General features: G+C 35.0%; 1 protein-coding gene and 1 long non-coding RNA gene across 30 annotated transcripts in view; one reads left to right on the top strand and one right to left on the bottom strand.

The window, feature by feature from the left end:
• Window positions 1-7,382, top strand: part of LOC144287882 (uncharacterized) — a 67,380-nt gene extending 59,998 nt beyond the window's left edge. Inside the window, exon 2 of the long non-coding RNA XR_013355684.1 lies at window positions 6,923-7,382. This is a non-coding gene — a long non-coding RNA (uncharacterized LOC144287882). The remainder of the gene's footprint in view (window positions 1-6,922) is intronic.
• The window catches only part of SCEL (sciellin), a 297,545-nt gene that overhangs the window by 32,878 nt on the left and 244,202 nt on the right, over window positions 1-20,465 (bottom strand). For 26 of the 29 annotated variants that reach the window (XM_077855300.1, XM_077855316.1, XM_077855313.1 and 23 more), the window contains 9 exons: window positions 17,289-17,333; window positions 16,065-16,124; window positions 15,705-15,764; window positions 11,208-11,267; window positions 10,224-10,283; window positions 6,135-6,194; window positions 5,424-5,483; window positions 4,487-4,546; window positions 2,963-3,025 (listed from right to left, as the gene is read on the bottom strand). In XM_077855300.1, coding sequence (XP_077711426.1) covers window positions 2,963-3,025; window positions 4,487-4,546; window positions 5,424-5,483; window positions 6,135-6,194; window positions 10,224-10,283; window positions 11,208-11,267; window positions 15,705-15,764; window positions 16,065-16,124; window positions 17,289-17,333 — 528 coding nt within the window. The remainder of the gene's footprint in view (window positions 1-2,962; window positions 3,026-4,486; window positions 4,547-5,423; window positions 5,484-6,134; window positions 6,195-10,223; window positions 10,284-11,207; window positions 11,268-15,704; window positions 15,765-16,064; window positions 16,125-17,288; window positions 17,334-20,465) is intronic. The other 3 variants (XM_077855318.1, XM_077855320.1, XM_077855324.1) reach the window with 3 other exon arrangements.

Here is a 20,465-nt window from a genome sequence, read left to right on the forward strand (position 1 = left end):
TATCTTCAATAATAGTATTTGCAATTAAAGATAATCAATTGTTGGGGCACCTGGGTGGCTCAGTGGTTAAACATCTGCCTTTGGCTCAGGGCATGATCCCAGGGTCCTGGGACTGAATCCTGCATTGGGCTCCCCACAGGGAGCCTGCTTCTCCCTCTGCCGATGTCTCTGCCTCTCTCTGTCTGTCTCCCATGAATAAATAAATAAACTCTTTAAAAGAATAACCAATTGGTGTCTACAAATACTATTAAAGGAATGATTAACATATGAGAGCTATTCAAAATATAATTTCCTTGCATGAATTGATTGCAAAAATCTGTTATAAAGCTCAACCATGCCTAAAAGACAATAACATCTAAAGTGAGGTTATTGTACACCTTAAACTAATATAACACTGTATGCTAATTACACTAGAATTACAATAAAATAAAGTGAGGTTAATTTCATATAGTAGAAGAAAAAGTACAAAGAATAAAACTTTGTGGAGGAGATAATATATGCAAAGTTCACAGCCTTTTAACATATACATTAATCACAATATTTCTTAGTGTAACTACATGTAATATTCATGTACCAACAAAATTAGAGTAAGCTACTAACACAACCATAAGAACTTCTATTTTCACTCTTCTGAGCACAGAAAATCTGATTTATCCAACAGCCTGGAACATTTTATACCACAGCCCAATACTCTCTTTTCAGACAGACAAACACACAGATTTCATCAAATAATACCTTTACTACATAAGAACACTCATATTTTCCATTCTATTTAATTAATTTTATTTAATTGGCAAAAATGCTGATTGCCACTCACTGCATTAATGACAAGACCCTTTAATGGGTTTTGACCCACCGTTTGAGAAATCCTAGCTTAGAAAATATATAAATGTATGCTATGTTCTACCATTACTCCTAAAAAGACAACACGGTATTTTAACAAAACAAGGATCTCAGTATCAGTTCTGAATTACCTTGATTGATAGCATCATGCAGTTTATCTCAATGAATTGAATATAACAAATTTATAGAACTTTTTAAGGTCCTGGATCCCTGCAAACACAGGAATTTTATATCTAAAGCTTACCCAAGAAAAATGTATCATTCTTTCTTTTTAAATTTTATTTATTTGAGAGATAAAGAGAGCACGAGCAGGGGGAGGGGCAGAGGGAGAAGTAGGCTCTTCGCTGAGCGGAGAACCCTATGTGAGGCTGGATCCCAGGACTCTGGGATCATGACACCATTTAAAGGCAGATGCTTAACCAACTGAGCCACCCAGGGTCCCAACATTCTTTCTCCTCCAGTTACTGCTTTCATTTGTTTTGCTTTAAGGATGTAGAGAAGAGATATACTACAGTTTTTAGTTCTTATTTCATCCCTGTAGTTTAAGAGCTGTAAAGTTTTGCAGGCATTTGCACGTTTGTGCCACTGTCACCTATGAAGTAATATTTCAAGTGACCCTGTAGAGCAGTAAATGACACCTCCTGGCTGTCGCATGACAAAAGCAACAATCCTAGCTTTACAAGCCTCCACTATTTCTGGAGGTACTTAATTACCTTTCATTTGCTTTAAGATCGAAGTTTGTGTGCTGTGATTTCAAGACCAGGAGTTGTTCTGGGAGTTAGAAAAACTCACAAGAGACTATGAGATTTTTTCCCCCTGGCCTTAGTATTCTCATCTGTAAAATGAGGAGATTGGATCATTTCTAAGAATCTGCCCATCTAACATCTTGTACTCCTAGGAATCTATGAATATGAACTTGAATGCCTGTCATGTTTATTAAATTTGATATTCAATGTCTCTTTTTTTAAATGCAATGTACTGACAATGCATTCTATATTCAGCAAGCAGAACATGAGTGTTCCAAAATGTAATATACTAAATTGACAACCTATTATTCTCTTGGAGTAATATCTCTGTGCCCCCAGTACATAATTAGCTTTAATCTATGATAATTGCCCGCTGTTAATAAGATTGAGTATGTCTACCGAATTCTCTTTTTGGCGTCCATGGCCTATAATTATACCTAATGTGCAACTAATGATACCTAGTTGTAAGCTTCAAACCCAGTAGGTGTTCAGTAATTATTCACTGCCTAACAGATCAGAGAGCTAGTACCAGTCTTCTATCAGTTTTCTCTCTGACCCTGGTCAGATCACTTAACCTTTGTGAGTCTGTTTCCTCTTCTGAAAATGGAATAGGTTTGACTGGAACAGGGGTTTTCAAAATTGTTCCTACTAACAGGACGGGAGTTCTCTGAGTCCTTTCTTTATCTTTAATTTTTTGCAATTTTATATGTACCAACTAAACTCTATAGGGAAATCATGAGAACATTCTTAAGAGATTATATATACATATAAATATATCAAAATATGTAAATATATATATATACACACACATATGGAGTAGTGTGTAACAGTATAAAAATCTTCATATAGCCAGAGAGCCATACCTTTGCTGGGAGCATCAAACCATCTGAGAAACAACAAACCTCCTAAAATTTCCACTGACTACCAGAGAACACTCTTCAAAAATGAAATACATGGTATTGTTGATGATGAATCTAATGAAGTGTTCTATGTCTTTTAAAAAAATAACTGTCATTAATAAATTTTCATCATTTTGAGAGACAAAGGTATTAACATCAATACTTCAAAGAAAAAAATAAAATATAGCACATAGAGTAGCTATGTTCCTACCGCAATCATTCTCTTCAATTGCTTTATTTGAGGTCAAAAAAAGTGAAGTCACCATCATATTATTTTCTCTAACTATTGTTCTTTCTTGCTAGTAATAAATAGATATTTATTTCCAAGAACATATAAAAATTGTGACAGCTTTTTCAGACCTATATTCATTTTGCCCATGGAATGACTGTAAATCATTTGTATTCATATTGTATTTGTATTTCTTAAAGAGGATAAAACCAAAACAGGACAAACAAATAACATCTTTCTCTTACCCAGCCATGTTTTTGACAGCTTTGGGGCTTATATTAATAAGTTCATCTAGACCTTCCTTCCTGCTAAGACAAAATAAAAGTTCAAATTCAGCTGGAAATCTGCAAATTTTATGACTGACATTTTTTCTTTTGACACCTGTGAATCATACAATGGGATGCTAGATAAAAAGTAACAAGTTTATCAAGTTTCTACTTTACAAAGTCTTTAAAAATCCTCAAAATAACTAGCTTACTGAGGTAGAGACTACCATCCTCCCCTTATAAATAAGAAATTGAGCTTCATGGAAGTTAAGACCCTCTTTGGGTGACCAAGAAGTGACCAAGGATGAATCAGATTTGGAATTATAGCAACTGGACCCTAATTCTCATGCTCCTTCCCACTATCATCCTTTTTCTGTGTTCACGGTAATTCCTTCTATTTGCACCATGCTTTTCACCATAAACTAAAATCAATAATAATTTGTACATTTTTTCAACTGTAATATTAAATTATGAAATTGCTAATTTAAAACTTCATCATTACTTGAATCCTTTTTAGTCCTATGGAAAAGCAGGTGGCTATGAATTCATTTCTTACACAATTATGTATATATGAGAATTTAATTTTATTCTTGTTTCTTTCAAGACAACTTCACATTTAAATTGCTCTTAAGCTTTTTATTTTCCATATTATATTTTATTGTTGAATTAGCATGTAGGATATTTGGGGAGGTTGTAATGAACAAGAGAAAAATAAAAAAAATTTTTATCATTTCTATGTATGCCTCATTTCCCTACCCTCCAAAAAAATAAAACAAAAACAAGCAAACAAAACAAAAAAACCTGGAACTTTAAAAAAACAGAATTATTTCCTGATTCCAAGGTATGGGGCAATATATATAATGTGAATGTGTAGCACTGAGGCTACTCTCAGATATCAATTAAACCACTTCAGAATTGCATTTCATGCAAGGCTAAATCAGAGCAAGCAAGACTTTTGGATTATATGAATTGCTTTTATTCTAAATATCCCGATAGGCAATTATAACTCTAAAGAGACATTTCTATTATCACAATGGGTTCTCATACCAACACTAACCCCAAAGGCCTAAACAAGTTGCCTAATTTGATATACTGTATTACTGGACAAAATGTTATATATCTTGAAGAGAAAAAAGGCCAGAAAGGTTTGTATCACTTAAGGAATCTTTAGAATTAACTTGTAAACTAATCTTATCATGTGTATTTCCTTTCATGTAAATTACTGCATCCTATCATGTTGAACTATTATCCTGAAATAGAATTATGTTGAAATCCCAAGCAGGGAATACAAATCCCATACTAGTAAGAAATATTTTAAGGAATTCTTTATCTTCCATTAAAGCCCATGGCCCAGGAGCCCTGAGCAAGGCCTTGAACACTAGGTTTCTGACACAAAGCTGTTGATTTTGAGTCCATCACTGGCTGTCTCAATGGTAGAAAAATGAATTACATTTTTTAAGTTAAATAGAAAAAAAATAGATAAAAGAGTTCCATGAACCTCACCTTTGGTTAGTTCTGTTTGTTTCAGGAGCTACTTGGATGAGGCTGTCAAGACTTTGACCCCTTTAAAACATGGAAAAAATGATCAGATCAGTGGTTGATTTACAACACATGGTTGCAAATATTTATTAAAACCAAGAAACATTTTTATAAAATATTCTATTATAAAATATTTAGGAATACAGAAATCATCTCAGAGGACTGGAGTTTTTCAGTGCTATGGAATATATATTTTTGGACCTAACTACTGCTGCATAGAAATAAACAATAACCAGTGGTTTTAGAAAATTCATGATGTGCCGGCACTGTTCAAGTGATTTACATGATTTATATAATTGAATCCTCACATTAATCAGTCAATATAGGAAGTTTTATCATCCCATTTTCTCAAAGGGAAAAACTGAGACATACAAAGATTAAGTGAAACCAAAGTGCTCTAACTCAAGAGCACTTGCTCTTTCCATGATACCAACCATTGTATTGGCATTTAGTAAATTGAATTTTCATTGAAATGACAAGACAGCACCTGGTCCAAGTTCCTTATTAGAGGACAAGGAAACTGAAGCCCAAATAGAAGTGGCCAATCTCATTTTGCACCGTTAGTGAGGGCAGGGCCAAGGCCTAGACCCACATCTATGGTCTATCATCCAATTCTTTTTCCCCACTCCTGTGCCATATTCTGCTTAAGAAAAATAAAGAAATCAATGAATAAAGTGTCTTGTCATTCTTGGAAATCAACTGTGCATCTAATTAACCAAAGGTTACCCCCATTATACTAAGAATCAGTTGACCAAAATCTTCAATATTTTAGATATGATGTCATGGAGGTCACCTGGCTTTTATTGGAGTTCAGTGTCAGTCTGCTAAAATGTTATTTTAATTATATTTTTAAGCATGGGTATGTGTGAAACAAAAAAACAAGAAGCATATCAAATCTTACCCTTGCACACTTTTTCCTGTTTGTGGAACCACTTTGATGAGGTTATCAAGGTCTTTGGAACTTAAAAACGAAAAACAAAACAAAACAAAATGATAAGTAAAAATACAATTAAATCAACTAAGAATTTATTTAAAAGATATATATGCTCAAGATGAATTTTGCTATTAAGTTTTGAGAAAAATAAATACCAGTCTTTGTCCATAATTTTAAAAAGTACAAATTTTGACCTCCATACAAATCATCACTATATGGCTCAGATTCCTATTTACCCTCTAAATAAAATCATAACATTAGGGCAATATTAAGTTTTTTTAAAAATCAGGAACTATGTAATGATTTGCCAAAATTTTTCACCTGCCCCCCACAGTATTCCATTGAACACTATAGCTGTCACTAAACTATATTTTGTTAATAATTTCCATTTATAGAGCCTTCTTGCTTTAAAGGGATTTTATATCCATTATTTCACTTGATCCTTATAACAATCAAGTGACAAAGGTATAACAGTTATAAAGGATCATCATTTTATAACTTAAGAAGCCTCAGCCCACAGTGTCCAAGGAACTTGCTCAAAGGCACCCAGCTGGGAAGTAATGGATTTCAGATTTTCTGGTTCCAATCCAAAGATTTTTTTTCCACACAGTTTTTCTGATGAGTGCCACAAATCAATGAAGACAGAGGAGGAGAAGAAAGATAAGACATAATCTTCACCCTGTGTTACTTCTGTTTCCTTCAGGAGTCACTTGAATAAGATTGTCAAGGCTCTGGCCCCTGTAAAACATTGAAGAAAAATGATAAGGTTAATGATAGATTACTACCAAATGAAAAAACAGGATAAACACTTACTGAGATCATGCCAAAAAATGGAAGATTGTTAAAGGTGACTATGCAGAAGTATGTAGGGATATATACATCTCTGAGGCTCAATGAGACAATATTTTAATCTTGGAGCTTTTAGGCCAGTTACAAACACTGTATTGGAACTCTATATCTATTATCATTCATTTAATGCTATGCTCTTAACCTTTGCCAGGTGTACTGAACATTTTGTAATAGTCTATATATGCATCTCATGGAACATTCCAGAAAGTACATCCTCTTAATGTCAACCTCCAACATGCTGTGGGAATTTAAAATCAACTTTGGATAATCTATATTTTGTAAAATTGACATTCATTAGCAGGTTTTCTATTCATAGAATTGGATTAAGACTAATAAGCCAATTTATTAATGTCCATGTTATACAACCTGGTGTCTGTGTCTGGTACTTGTAACTATGTGTTAAAACTACAAATTTTGACTAATTGTGTTGTCAACAAACAATAGGAAGATTAAAATCTATAGAGTTCTGAAATGTATATTATATTTACTATAATAAAAAACTCCATGTAGTCACTAAAAGCATCAGTATTTTGTTGTTACCCTTCAATATATTCTGTTTCTGATCTTAGTGGAATTTTGCTTTTCTTATTGTTTCTATGTGTTTTCCATATTCACAGCACAAGTCAATGCCCCTCTGATCTACAGAGGATGCCACATGGGTAAAGGATATCTGCAGAAGGTACACCCTGTTTGTCCATGCCCCGTGGCCCTACTAAGATTGTATCAGAAAGTCTCTGAGGTTGCATCTCTACAATATCAAAGATACAGATATTTGGAAACATCCAGATGTTGACTCAAGTTTTTACTTGTATCCAGATGTCTGAGAATGTATATGCCCAGGCTAAAAGCAGCAATAAAAAAATGAGGACCTTTTCCATGCAAAATGAAACAATTGACCCAACAGAAGCAACTATTCTGCCCCGGAATATCCTTGTTGATGTTTTTTACCTCTCCTAGATTTTTGCCTAAATGAAATATGTGAGATTTGAATGCCAGAGTCTGAGAAAAACAATCCCAGGATTCTGTTTTCCAGATTTGAGTACTAAAACAAAATAAAATAAAATAACACAACAATAAGCATTGTGACGCCTCCTTTGTAATACTTGTGTTGATTCTGGAGTTCACTTTGATTATTTTGCCAAGAACTTGATCTCTTTAAACATATTAAATAGAGCACATGTAAGTGGAAGTTTGTTTAAATCTCAAAGTAAATAAAATCAATAAAGAAGACTGTGCTAATTAATGTAATAATTTAAAATAACATTTCGAGCTAAATGGTGAATCAAAGCTTCATACTATATAAGTCCCCAGTACTCATTCATTCTTTCAATTTACAATTAGTTATGGAAACCTGTAAATAATACAGACATAGGCTTATGCCTCATGAGCCTTCCATTCTAACTTGGGAAGAGGCAAGCAATATACAACCAAGCATATAAATGAATGTCACAATTCCAGATAACAATACATACTCTGAAGAAAATAAGAAGGAGTGCCTGATGCCTATGTTGCTGGGGTTGGAGGAGGGGGTGGTGACAATTATAGTCAATGGTCAGAAATGACAATGTGGGGTAAAGCAGTCCAAAGTGGGAATAGCATATGCAGAACTCATAAGGCAGAAATGAGACAGGAATAGGAAAAAAGATTAATTTGGCTGGACTGTATTGAACAAGTAAGAGACCATTGCTGAAGGTTAGAATTGTATTCTACTTGAAATGGAAAAACCTTATAATTTTTTAATAAGAGAGGGAGCATGATTTAGTTTTACTTTTAAAAGATCTACAGAACTTAATCATGTGTACTGAAAGAAAAAGACAATTAGGGTCCCTAAAAGCTCTCAGGAAGTATGCACACAAATACACACACACACAATGCATACTCCCAAACATATGGACACGAATGCACACACATAGACATCCATGTACATATGAATTAATATGCATGCAAAAGCATACAGATATACATATATTCATGCACATACAAGCATGTGTGCACTTTTATGCAATCACACAAGGACAATTGCAAAGACATGCACACACCCATATGCATGTGTACTGGCATACATACAAAGGCACATCGACATATATACATACACTCATGCAAACACACACACAAACATTTGCATGTATACACATGTGCAACATAGACATTCACACAGACACACACCAACATATAAAAAATAACAGGTGGTTATTTGAAATACTCTTTTAAATAAAAATTAGAAAACAGATTTTTCTTGGAGAGTCAAAGTAAATTAAATATTTAAACAGTATCTAAATCACTAAGAGAACATAATTCATCTGAATCTTTACTATTGCTAACAATTACTTGTATCTACTATGTGCCAGGCATGATGATAGTGTTATGATCTCTATTTTGTGGATGAGTAAATTGAAGCTTGAGGACACAGCTATCAAGTGACCAAGTCAGAATTTGAACAGAATTTGGACTCCCCGTTCACATTCACTACCTTGAGTTATCTTCCTGGACTACACAGATAGCCAGGGAAATCAACACTTTCTTCTCAGTTTATTGGGTGCAAATACAGGTGTCTAACTCCCTGAGTCTCTGGGCCTCCCACCATTTCATGCTGCTGAGAACAGGATAGCCTGACAGTGTGCACCGCAGCTTTTCAGCTGAGCCCTTGCTCTGCTGACTGGGCCTGCAGGCATCAGTGACACATTTTAGAATCAACTAATAATATCATGAACTGAGTTAACTGAATGGAAAGAAGTTCAAAGGAAACCACATGGAGTTATTTGGTGTCCTGTTTTTCAGCAACATACCAACAAGCTCAGTTTCAAATATATCCCATCTGCTTTTTAAAAAATAAATAGCAGGAGAACATAAGCTTTCCAGATTTACTTGACAGTTCATGGGTAGTAGGACTCTTTTAATGAACTACACTTTGTTAAACTCTTCATCTTTAAACATACACTACACTATGTAGACATAGATATGCTACACACAAATACACTACACATGCACACATTCACACACAAACATATCCACATGCATCCATTTATATATATTTATACTGTGTATACATACACGTACACTTATGTATATACATACATTTTTTTTGATGGTTAATTTCATATGTTGACTGGGTCACAAAGTGCCTACATTTAGTCAAACATTATACTGGATATGCCTGTGAGGGTGTTTTAGGGTGAGATTAACATTTAAATCTAGACTGAGTAAAGTATATGGTCCTCCCTAACACACGGGCCACAACCAATCCACTGAGGATTGGAATAGAGCAAAAAGGGTATGTTAGAAGGGAGTTTGCCTGACTGCTTGACCTAAGACATCTCCTTCTGGTGTTGAAAGTTAAACCATCAGCCCTCCTGGTCCTTAGGCATTTGGATTTGGACAGGAATTGCATCACTGGCTCTCCTTGGTGTCCAGTTTGCAAACTACAAATCTTGGGACTTCTTAGCTCTTGTAAGAGCATAAGCCAATCCCTTATAATAAATCTCTTTCTAAATATATACATGCCCTATTGTTTCAGTTTCTCTGGAGAACCCTGATTAATATACATATATACTCTTATACATACACACTATTTATAATACACAAATACATTTATATACACATACTACTTACACATACACACATATACACTTATACACACACACACACACACACACACGGAAAGAAATAATTTAACTCAATAGAGGAGCTCATTCAAATTCCCATTTAATTTCTCAAAATCTACCTGATAGTAAATGTTACCCAAAAATAAAATGCAAAAGATCACTTCTGAGTATCACTTGTATAAAATTACTTATTGTGATATGTTTGGGGGAAAAGAGAACTTATTTGAATTTTAATTTACCCTCCTGAATAAAAGCACTCAAGATTCCAATGTGCTTATAAGTGCCAAAGGGAAGGGGGAAGCTTTAAATATCTTACCTCTTGATATTTTTATTTGTTTCAGGATTCACTTTAATAAATCCATCGAGGTCTTGTTTTCTTTGAATAAAGAACTGAGTTTTAATGAATGTTATTAAGTAAAACACTAATAAACTGAATAATGATTAGAGAAGTAATGTGAGTCAAATTAAGTTCTATACCAGATCCAGAGAGAATATAAATTTCTACTCAACAAATCAGATATAATTGCCTATTCGGTTTTTAAATAATAACAACAATATCAATAACAATAATATTTTTAAATGATAAGAATATATGTCTTCATATAAACTTTTTTCCTAACCCAAGTTTTTAAAAAATATAATTAGATTATGATAAACTACAAAGAGCAAGAAAAAAAATAGCTTACATGGTAGGAAAATTGACTCATTTCTCAGGGATACACATGTCACCCTCATTAAAATGCACTGAGTAATATCAAAAAGGAATAACCTGAACCCAAAAAAGTTAATACTGTAGAGGTTGGCAGAAGTATCGTGACTGCATGCCCTACTGACAGAGCCCTGAGGAGGAGAAAAAGTTGGGGAATTTCCTTACTCTTAATGGATATACCTGTTCAGCCCCTCCCTTCAGCTACTTTTTGAGACCCTCATCTTAAGAGAAGCTGATTTACAAGAGTTTTAGTCAAGCCTCACTTCTGCTATCTTTGTTACTTGGACCTTGAAAGTGTTGTCAAGACAATGCATTCTTTAGATACAAAGAAACTCATTTCTGTAAATCATCCATTAAACAAATTAAAGCCTAAAATCTGGTATAAAAGGCAACTGACTATCAAATACTAGGACAGTTCTTCAAAAAATAAGTGATTTTTTTTAAGGAACAAGAAAGGAAGGTCATATGGCCCACTGTTATTGTCTAAGTCCATGCTAATAAAATATGGTTATGAAGTTAAAATGCCAAATCATTTTATCTTATTGATTGTTACTTACAGAAATCAGACTTAAAGACACTAATAATGCTTACCCAGTAGCATTTTCACTTCCTTTGGGATTTGCTCTGATAAGATTATCAAGGTCTTCACCTCTTAAAAAAAAGTTTAGATCAGTTTCAAAGTATTTTCAGAGTGTTATATATAAATAGACATTCCATATTACTGATGATTAGTTGAAAGCTTTTGGAGAAAATTATTATATAGATATTAATTTGGGGATCCCTGGGTGGCGCAGCGGTTTGGCGCCTGCCTTTGGCCCAGGGCGCGATCCTGGAGACCCGGGATCGAATCCCACGTCGGGCTCCCAGTGCATGGAGCCTGCTTCTCCCTCTGCCTGTGTCTCTGCCTCTCTCTCTCTCTCTGTAACTATCATAAATAAATAAAAAATTTAAAAAAAGATATTAATTTTATTATAAAAATTGCCTATCAATAATATAGTTAAATTAATCTCTGGGATTTTATATTAGCCAAATGTAAATTTAGATAAAATCCATTGTAGACCCTCCAAAGTAAAAATCAGGGTGACAAGGATCAGACAAAAGACAGAAGGCAAAATCAAAGATGTGACTCCCTCAATATTACTAAGAAGATCACGCAGTGGAACTTGGGAGAAAACAAACAAGATGCAGAAACATCAAAACAGTTCTCACCCTCTCCTAGTTTTATCTCTCCTAGCATTCACTTTGATAATCGTTTCGAGATCTTGGCTTCTTTAGAAAAACAAAAACAAAAACACGAAAATCTTGTGTCACTTAGGTTATATTCAGTTTTTTTCTGAAATCTGTACAAACAAGAATGTCCCTGAAAGGATATCAGATGTTTCCAGGCCAAATGGCCAGAAATACTTGGATTTAATTATCCTCAACATAGCCTTATTAATTTCCACAGCAGTACTTGGTTTAAATCAGTTTAGAAGAACTTCCCAGCATACCTCTCACTTTGCAATTTGTCCTTCATATTTCTTAATTTAAATATAAAACTTGGCTGTGTTTTAATTGTTTAAGAAAATACAGAATAAGGGATTATGTAACAGATTTCCTGCACTTCAATGTAACAAACATGTGGTCCTACGGAAACAGCATTCCTCATATTCCTTTGCTTACTCTCTGAGAGGCCTATAAAGTGCAACAGTTCATCTGTGACCAAGGAAGGTATAATACTCCCATTTCTAATGAGGTGTGAAAAATCAACTTGAAAAAAGAGAGCCCCAGCAAGATATCCTTTCTCATTTTTGTCAGTCCTTTGATTAATTTTAGTAAGACCTCCAAGGCCTTGGTTCCTTCACAACATTGGAGCAGGGAGGACAGCAAAGCAAAAGAGAGAGAGGAGAGAGAGTAACTCAATCTCTTGTGGCAACAGCATATTTCTCACCACGGGACTAAGATATTAGCAGTACCTAAAGCCTCAGAAGTCTTTAGAAAATTTTAATATAAGTGGCTCTTTTCATGCAAAATGCTGATGAGATACGCTAAATATTCTAATAGTAAGGTCCCAGTCATTACTCTGTTGTGACTAAATCATTTTAATGAAATACTTTTTAATACAATAATAAACATTCTTGCTATTTAGAACTGAGTTGTCTTGACAGTTTATACAAAGTTATAATCTTGAGGTTACTTTTATTAGTATGCATTATAGCACTAGAGACCAGTATCAGTGTACAAAGGAGATCTGGATTCAATTCCTAATTCTGATTTTAATACGGTTTGTGATCATGTTCTTTCACTTCTCTGCACCAAGTTTTCTCACCACAAGGAATGGAATTAGACTATGCCATTTTAAGGTCCTTTTTTCTCTAATATTTTATTCTTCATGTTCTCAAAAGACATAATGGTCAAAGAGCCTGACCTGTGGATTGAGGCCAAGCTATTACAAACTCTTTATTTTTTTTATTTTTAAAGTAAATGTAACAGTTTTCTTTAAAAAAAAAAGATTATTTATTTTAGAGAGAGAACAAGCAAGAGAGAGCATGTGCAGGTTGGGAGAAGGGCAGAGGAAAAGGGATAGAATCTCAAGCAGATCCCTTGCTGGGTGTGGAGCCCGATGCAGGACTCCATTTCACAACCCTGAGATCATGATCTAAGCCAAAATTGAGAGTCCAGTGCTCAACTGACTGAGCCACCCAGGAGTCTCAGTAAATTTGTTTTTAATTGAAATAGAGTTGACACACAATGTTCACATTAGTTGCAGGTGTACAACATAGTGATTCAACAACTCTATATGTGATACAATGTTCACCACAAGTATAGCTACCATCTTTCACCATATAATGCTATTTCAATACTATTAACTATATTCCCTACATTGTACCTTTTATCCTCGTGACTTACTCATTCCATAACTAGAAACTTGTATCTCCACTCCCCTTCACCCATTTTGCCCATCCCTACACTGACCTCCTGGCAACCATCATTTGGTTCTCTGAATTTATGTGCCTATTTCTGCTTTTTCTTTGTTTTAAGTTTCATATATAAGTGAGATCATATGGTATTTGTCTTTCCCTGTCTGACTTACTTCACCTGGCATAACTCCCTCTAGATGCATTCATGTTGTCACAGATGGCAAGATCTCATTCTTTTTTATGGCTAATATTCCAGGGTGTGTGTGTGTGTGTGTGTGTGTGTATGTGTGTATGTGCATGTGTGTGTGTGTGTGTGTATATATATATATATATCACATTTTCTTTATCATTAAAATATTTTAATAGTAAAAGTTCCCTTCAAGTCTCAGGTTGTGCTTTCTTTGTCCTTTCAGGGATGGTTGGTGGGAAGCTAACTTTAATACATTTGTTGATATATTGCCTTCTCTAAACATAAAAATCATTCATATCAGGGGTGGAAATCAGATGGTCAACATTTTAAATCTAGACCCTTTGGAGATTTAGACATGTCATTTTTAGTAAAAAGTTCAAGGTCCTGAAGTACCTTGGAAAGGCAGGAATAGCTCTAGAATGGCTCCAGTGATTTATATAAGACTACAAACAAGAAACCTTTCCATGCAAATAGTTTAAAGCTATTAGAGAATATCAAAGTTAATCCCTCTAAATCCCCCAATTGTCCAGGTGTTGCCCTTTGCCATTTTTATCTGTCTCGTATTTCACTGTGATAAGGCTATTGACATTCTAGCATCTTTCAGAGAAACTAAAGAGAAAGAAGGCAGAGAGAAAGGGCAAGAAGAAGGTAAAAGGGCTATGGACTCACTCTACTACATCAATGAGTTCAGTCATTACTACATCAAAAAGCCAATTGCACATTACAGATCACATCTCTTTTCTCCTCTTTATCAGCCCAGAAATGATTTACTTGAGATACTCATCCTAAATTTTCTATTTTCTATCACTTTTGTGGACCCTTCCCAATTTCATTTCTTAAATATCTGAAATCTCATCTTTTCCTATAAAGCTCATATAACCATTCACAGAGAATTGACTATTTTCCCCCTTCACCTGTCCTCCATGTGAAGAAAAAATTTTACCTGTAATAATACTTACATGTTTATATTATAATATATTATTAATAAGGATTCAGTATCTGTGAAATTATTATTGCCAATAATTTTCACCACATAGACTTTAAGTGTTCTACATCAGATAGAGTTGAGAATGCATCTGCCAAGATTGGCTTGGAAAGCTAGAATACCATTCTGTGCACAGACTGGCACAGATAAATGGCTTTAAAAGATAATCAAGACAATAGAAATAATTATCATATAAGGAAGGCAAATTAAATGACTAATCAAGTACAAGGTAAACAGCCAACCTGGTAGGAAAAACAGAAATCTCCTAAATCTTTACCCTTTGTCATTCTTGACTATTCTATGATTTTCTTTAATAAAACTTTCAAGAGTTTTGTTTCTTTCCATATAAAAATATATCAAAATCTAAGTCAATTTTCTAGGACATCAGTATCAGCCTAGAACTAAAAATCAGTCTCTTAAATTAAGCTATTGATTTAGTTATTAATCATTCACTAACCCTTTTTTATGATCTAAAACAAGTAAAAGCATGACTCTTGACCCTGAGATATTTACAAATATATATGAGATATACATTTGAAGTGACTCAATCAAGATTCCAACTGAAAAGTGCCTTGAAGTATTATAAAGACTTCAGTGGTGAGAGACTATGCTCCCAGCATCAAAATATCTTAGAATGAATATATTTAGTTCATAAACCAGCCTATTGTCCACCACTTGTAATAGTCAGCTAGAGTTCCTTCATTTTTAAATACAAAACGGAATGTGAAGATCATCTAGGTCATGCCCTTCATTTTATAGGATGAGGAAACAGCAGGCTCCAGAGGTTAAGTGATTTGCCCAGGGTCATCCAGATTGATGTAAGTGGCAGATGCAGCACCAAGATATCCACTCATCTCCTGATCCCGCCCGCCCCCCCCCCCCCCCGCCCCATACAGGACCTGTTCCACCAGTCTGCTTTGCCCCTTGTCCTGAGCAGGAGGTCATATCCAGGAAATAGCATATAGTTTAGGACTCAATCAAAGAGGCCCATAAGAGCCTTAGTCAAATCTTACCCTTTGCCATCTTTGTCTGTTCGAGTATTCATAAAAATGAGATTTTCAAGGCTTTTGGCTCTGTAAACACAAAGAAATTCAAATAAAAGACTACCTGCTGAAATAAAATTATGTGGTATCTTAAGAGGTCAGATACAATAAACATTCTTCATGAACTGCTCATTTACTCTTATTGAATGGAAGAGTAGAAATCCTTCTAGGCAATTATGTCTGAGCTAAATGTACAATACTGAGAGCACTACTCCATCTGTTAGTACATTTCCATGCCAGAGGATACAACTCCCTTCCAGTGAATGTCTGAAAAGATAAAGCAAGCAATCTGGAAGATCATATTTTCAGGTTAGGGACAGATGCACTTACCTTTTCTCTGTTTGCTCTGCCCTAGGATTTGCTCTGAAGAGACCATCAAGACCTTGATTTCTTTAAATGTATTGAATAAAAAACCTCATTAGTGTTAACAACACACACTTAACTTTATAGAAACAGAGACCAGTTTATATTTCTATACATAGACAGGAAATAGAAACTGGGTGGGTAAGATGAGCCCTAATTCTTGAAATTGCTATATTCCAAATAGATATTTTCATAGACTCAAAATTTAAATTTCAGTGGACCTCAGAAAAATAAGACAAAAGATATGAACTGGGGATTCACAAACAGCCAATAGGTCCTCGATGTGTTGCTTGGATTCAGTATTTAGTTTTTAGTGTGAGCCAATGCTTACAAAGATGGCTATGACATATCAAAACCTGGATTTTCAAGATATCCTGAAAATATTCTGTAATATGGGGTTCAAATTCTCACATTGCACCTGTTAGCAGATGAGAAACAGCCAGACACTTTGGACAGGGCACTCCTCTGTGTTCCATACAATCGGGCCCTTCCCACTATTGGAGTCTGGGATCCTTGATCTAATACCCACTCTCTTCATAGATGAAGAAACCGAAAAGCAGCAATTTAAATAAGTTGTTGATAGTCAATCATAAGATCACTACTGTCAGAACAGGGTATGAAAACCACACCTCTTGAAGTTCAGATCAATTGGTTCATTTGACATTTGTGTTATTTCTCTGTCTCTCTGGCTCCTACCCATGTAACATGTTAGTAGGCAAAGTAACAGAGAGATAGCAAGAACTGTACACACTTCCAACCCAAACCTCAATTGTTATAATTTTTAAAGCGTGCAATTATAAATGATTCAAAATTAAGGAGATAAGGTTGACTAAGATAATAAGTGGCTTTTGTAAAGTGTAAAATTGAAAGCATTCAGTGACCAAACTAAACTCTGTCCACATATGAATATGTTAATATTTCGAAAAGAGAACTGTGATTATTTATATCACTGCCTTACTAAATAGAGTATGAAAATAAAAAACACTTTAATATTAGTATCTTTAGATTGTAATAACCATTCATAGTAGTGGTGAAATGATAATGATTCCTGCAAGCTTTTTATTCAAGATTTGTAGGCTACTTTTAACTCACCCAGGATGTGGATCCTCATGCTCAAATACTAAAAAGACATGAGAAGTCATGATATACAATTCAATAATAAAGCAAAAAATGGATGTTTTTAAGACTTACCTATTCAAACTTTTCTTCATTTTTATGAGGTTATCCAATTCTTCACTTTTGGAAGAAAAAAACAACAAACAAAAACCTCACATCAGCCCAGTCAAAGGGCAGGTCCATCTTAAGTCTGAAATACCACAAAAATCTCATATATCCTTCAAGGTTCTCTTCAAATGCCTCTTCCTCAAAACAATTCCCAGTCTTCCAACAGAATAGAGTCCTCTATGTTTTCAGAAACTTTGCTGCATTTTGTTTTCACTTCCTTTCTAGCACTTACACTACTATATTTTGTCATGTAGCAACTTGTCTCATGTTAATGTTCCTGCTCCTACATCTCTCTCTTTCTCTCTCACACACATACATACACACCACTTAAAATTTTGCACTATGTTTTACATTGGATCCTCTTCAGTCTTTAATTCTGTATCCTTTATACAGTAAATATTTAATACAGGTTTTTAATTGAATCAACAAATATAGGTACACTGACTAGAGATTCTATCTTTACATAATGTATCTGCACAAAGTAGCTATTGAAAAACACCTGTTCATCAGTAAGTCAGCACTTTCTTAAATTGTGATCTTCCCTCATTTGAAGTCCACTAAATTTGTTATCTTGTTTCTGTATTTGAGAACTACAACTTTCTGGCTGCTTCTTGAGGAGCAACCTGTTTAAGCTAAACCCTGGGTTCCAGAACATCCCTTAGGGTCACCTGAGTTCAGGTCTCTCCCTCAAGAAGGCAGCCTCAGTGGGTTTCTGGTTTCTGTTCGCTCCTCGCAGCGTATTCTCTCTTCCATATTTCTGTTATCCCTTTGCCCCCATTTCTCTTGCCCTCCTGGTCCAGTTTTTAGATCACAAATCATGGTTTTCCCTTCTTCTTGCTCTAGAATACACATTTCCCACACTTTCTCAATGTTCCTTTTTCTTCTGAGTCATCACTGGTACTGACCAGGAAGCCATGAGGCCAAGTAACTCAGGAGTTACATATTCAGAGTCCCAGGTCAGGGATACATGGAGCCTAACCCAGGATTTACCAATTATGAATTGATGACTCTGGGTGAATTACCTAACCTCTTCCTGCTTCAATTTTTCCACCTGTCGAACAAGAATACTAATTGTACCCACCTGAGAAAAAAATCAATAAGCTAATGAATGAGTACATAGTGTGAAGCATATCTGGCAAGTCAAAAACTCTCAATTAATTTTGTCCATTATAGTAACAGTTCCCAGTCTACTAAATTTTTCATTTAATAAATGCTTGCTATATTTATTTTTTAAACTGCTTTTAGAGACATCAAGAGTTTGGCTCAGGCTAGAGAGGTATAGTTGCTGAGCCATTTATGTGCTTTGAAGATGCCTGGCACAATGCCCCGCCAAAATAGCTGCTGGGGCAATCCTCTTAGAGACCCAAAAACACATAAAATTAACAGCCATCATATAGGTGAATCCTTTCAAGTAATGTTACATATTCAGTAGTAGGATTGAAGTCAGGTTAATACTGAAATATGAAAGTTGCTGACCCTGACAAAAAAATTAACATATCACTTAGTCCCCTGACACAATGCCTCACTGTTGTTAGTTGCTTGAAATTCCACCTCCTAGCTCTGAGAGTATGAATCTGTCCATGTCTCCAAGGAAAAGAGCAAACCTAAGAGTCCTGTAAAATTGTAGTCCCAGAATTTCTGATTAGTATGAATTACAATGATGTAATTATCAGGATTTGGGGTTGCTCATGTTTTTACAAACAGATTGGCATAAATCATGAGAAGACACTCTGTGATAAATTAAATAAAATGGAGACAATGTTCTGAATAAGGAATGTGGACTTTTAAAATGACCTTACATTGATGAAAGCTTTGGATATTAAATTTCACCATTGCAGGTGCAATAAATTAAATGTTCTTAATCAGATAGGAGTGACAGTTCACAAAGGAATATCACCAAGAACAGTTAGGTGAATAAAGCTATTTCTAGTCCCTACAGATAGTCCACAGTAATGATAGTTGGGTATGTTGATCCAATAAACATTTCCCCTGGTCGCTGACAGAGCAGTAACTTTTCCCTGTGGAGAACACATCCCACTCCCATTGTGGAATTTGTGTACTATGCCTACAGAGAGGGAACAGGACTAACTGTAGTCCTCATTGTTTTTGTTGGATTTGTGCCAAACCACAATTTCCCTTCAGCATCATTCACCCATCTCTCCTTCAAAAACCACTCTCACTCACCAAAAAACTATTCAATCCCTTTTAAAAACAAAATACTATCTCAAAAAAAGTAAAAAAGTAAAATTAGAGATCTAGACACTTAAATAAGAGAAGTGGAAATGAAACATCCGGGATACTTTCTGGAGTTCCTGTCTGGATTCAGAGCTCCAATCAGTTTCATTTGCACAGAAGGGCTATGTGTTACTTCTGTTTCTTCACTTCTTTTGACTAGGACTACAATCCTTAATCTTGCTTAGCATTGCTGAAGTCCATGAGCAAGGAGAATTTTTGCAGGAATGGGATTTAAACTATGGAATGTTTATACTCCAGGTTTCCTGCTGTTCACTATTCTTTACCACAATCTATTATATAAGCACCTACTTTACACAAAGCATCATGTCAGACTCTGCAAATGACTTATGGTCAATAGGACAAAATATTTCCTCTAAGAGATTAAAGAAATGATAGAGAAGATAAGATATTTGCATAGATTCCATGAAATAACAACAAATACGATTAGCTGTTATAACACATAAATAGTGGGACTCTGATAGCTTAGTGAAACAGAAGTCACATCTCACTGAATCATTCTGGGAAGACTTCACAGAAGAGGTGATATCTGATCTAGATCTTGAAAAATAAGTAGGACTTGAATGGATATGGTGGCTAGGAAGTTAGGAAAGTTAGGAAAGGCTGCCACATGGGTGGAATGGCATAAACAAAGGCACAATGTCTGGAGACTGTAGAAAGAAAGTAGTTTAATTTGGTATTCCATGTAGGGTAAATATAAGGGTGAAGTCAGAAATAACTCTTGAATGTTAGGTTGGAGCTACGTTTACAAAGGTTAGATGTAACTGAACAGGCAATGGGGAGCCATTAAAGTGTTCAACAGAATTTTAGGAAGAAAGTTCTGGCACTAATGGGGTAGTAATGGTTTAGGGGAGAGGAGACTGAGGGAATACAAGTAAATCTGCATAGCTA

Source organism: Canis aureus, chromosome 17 (assembly GCF_053574225.1).
Source record: "Canis aureus isolate CA01 chromosome 17, VMU_Caureus_v.1.0, whole genome shotgun sequence".
Taxonomy (NCBI): Eukaryota; Metazoa; Chordata; class Mammalia; order Carnivora; family Canidae; genus Canis; species Canis aureus.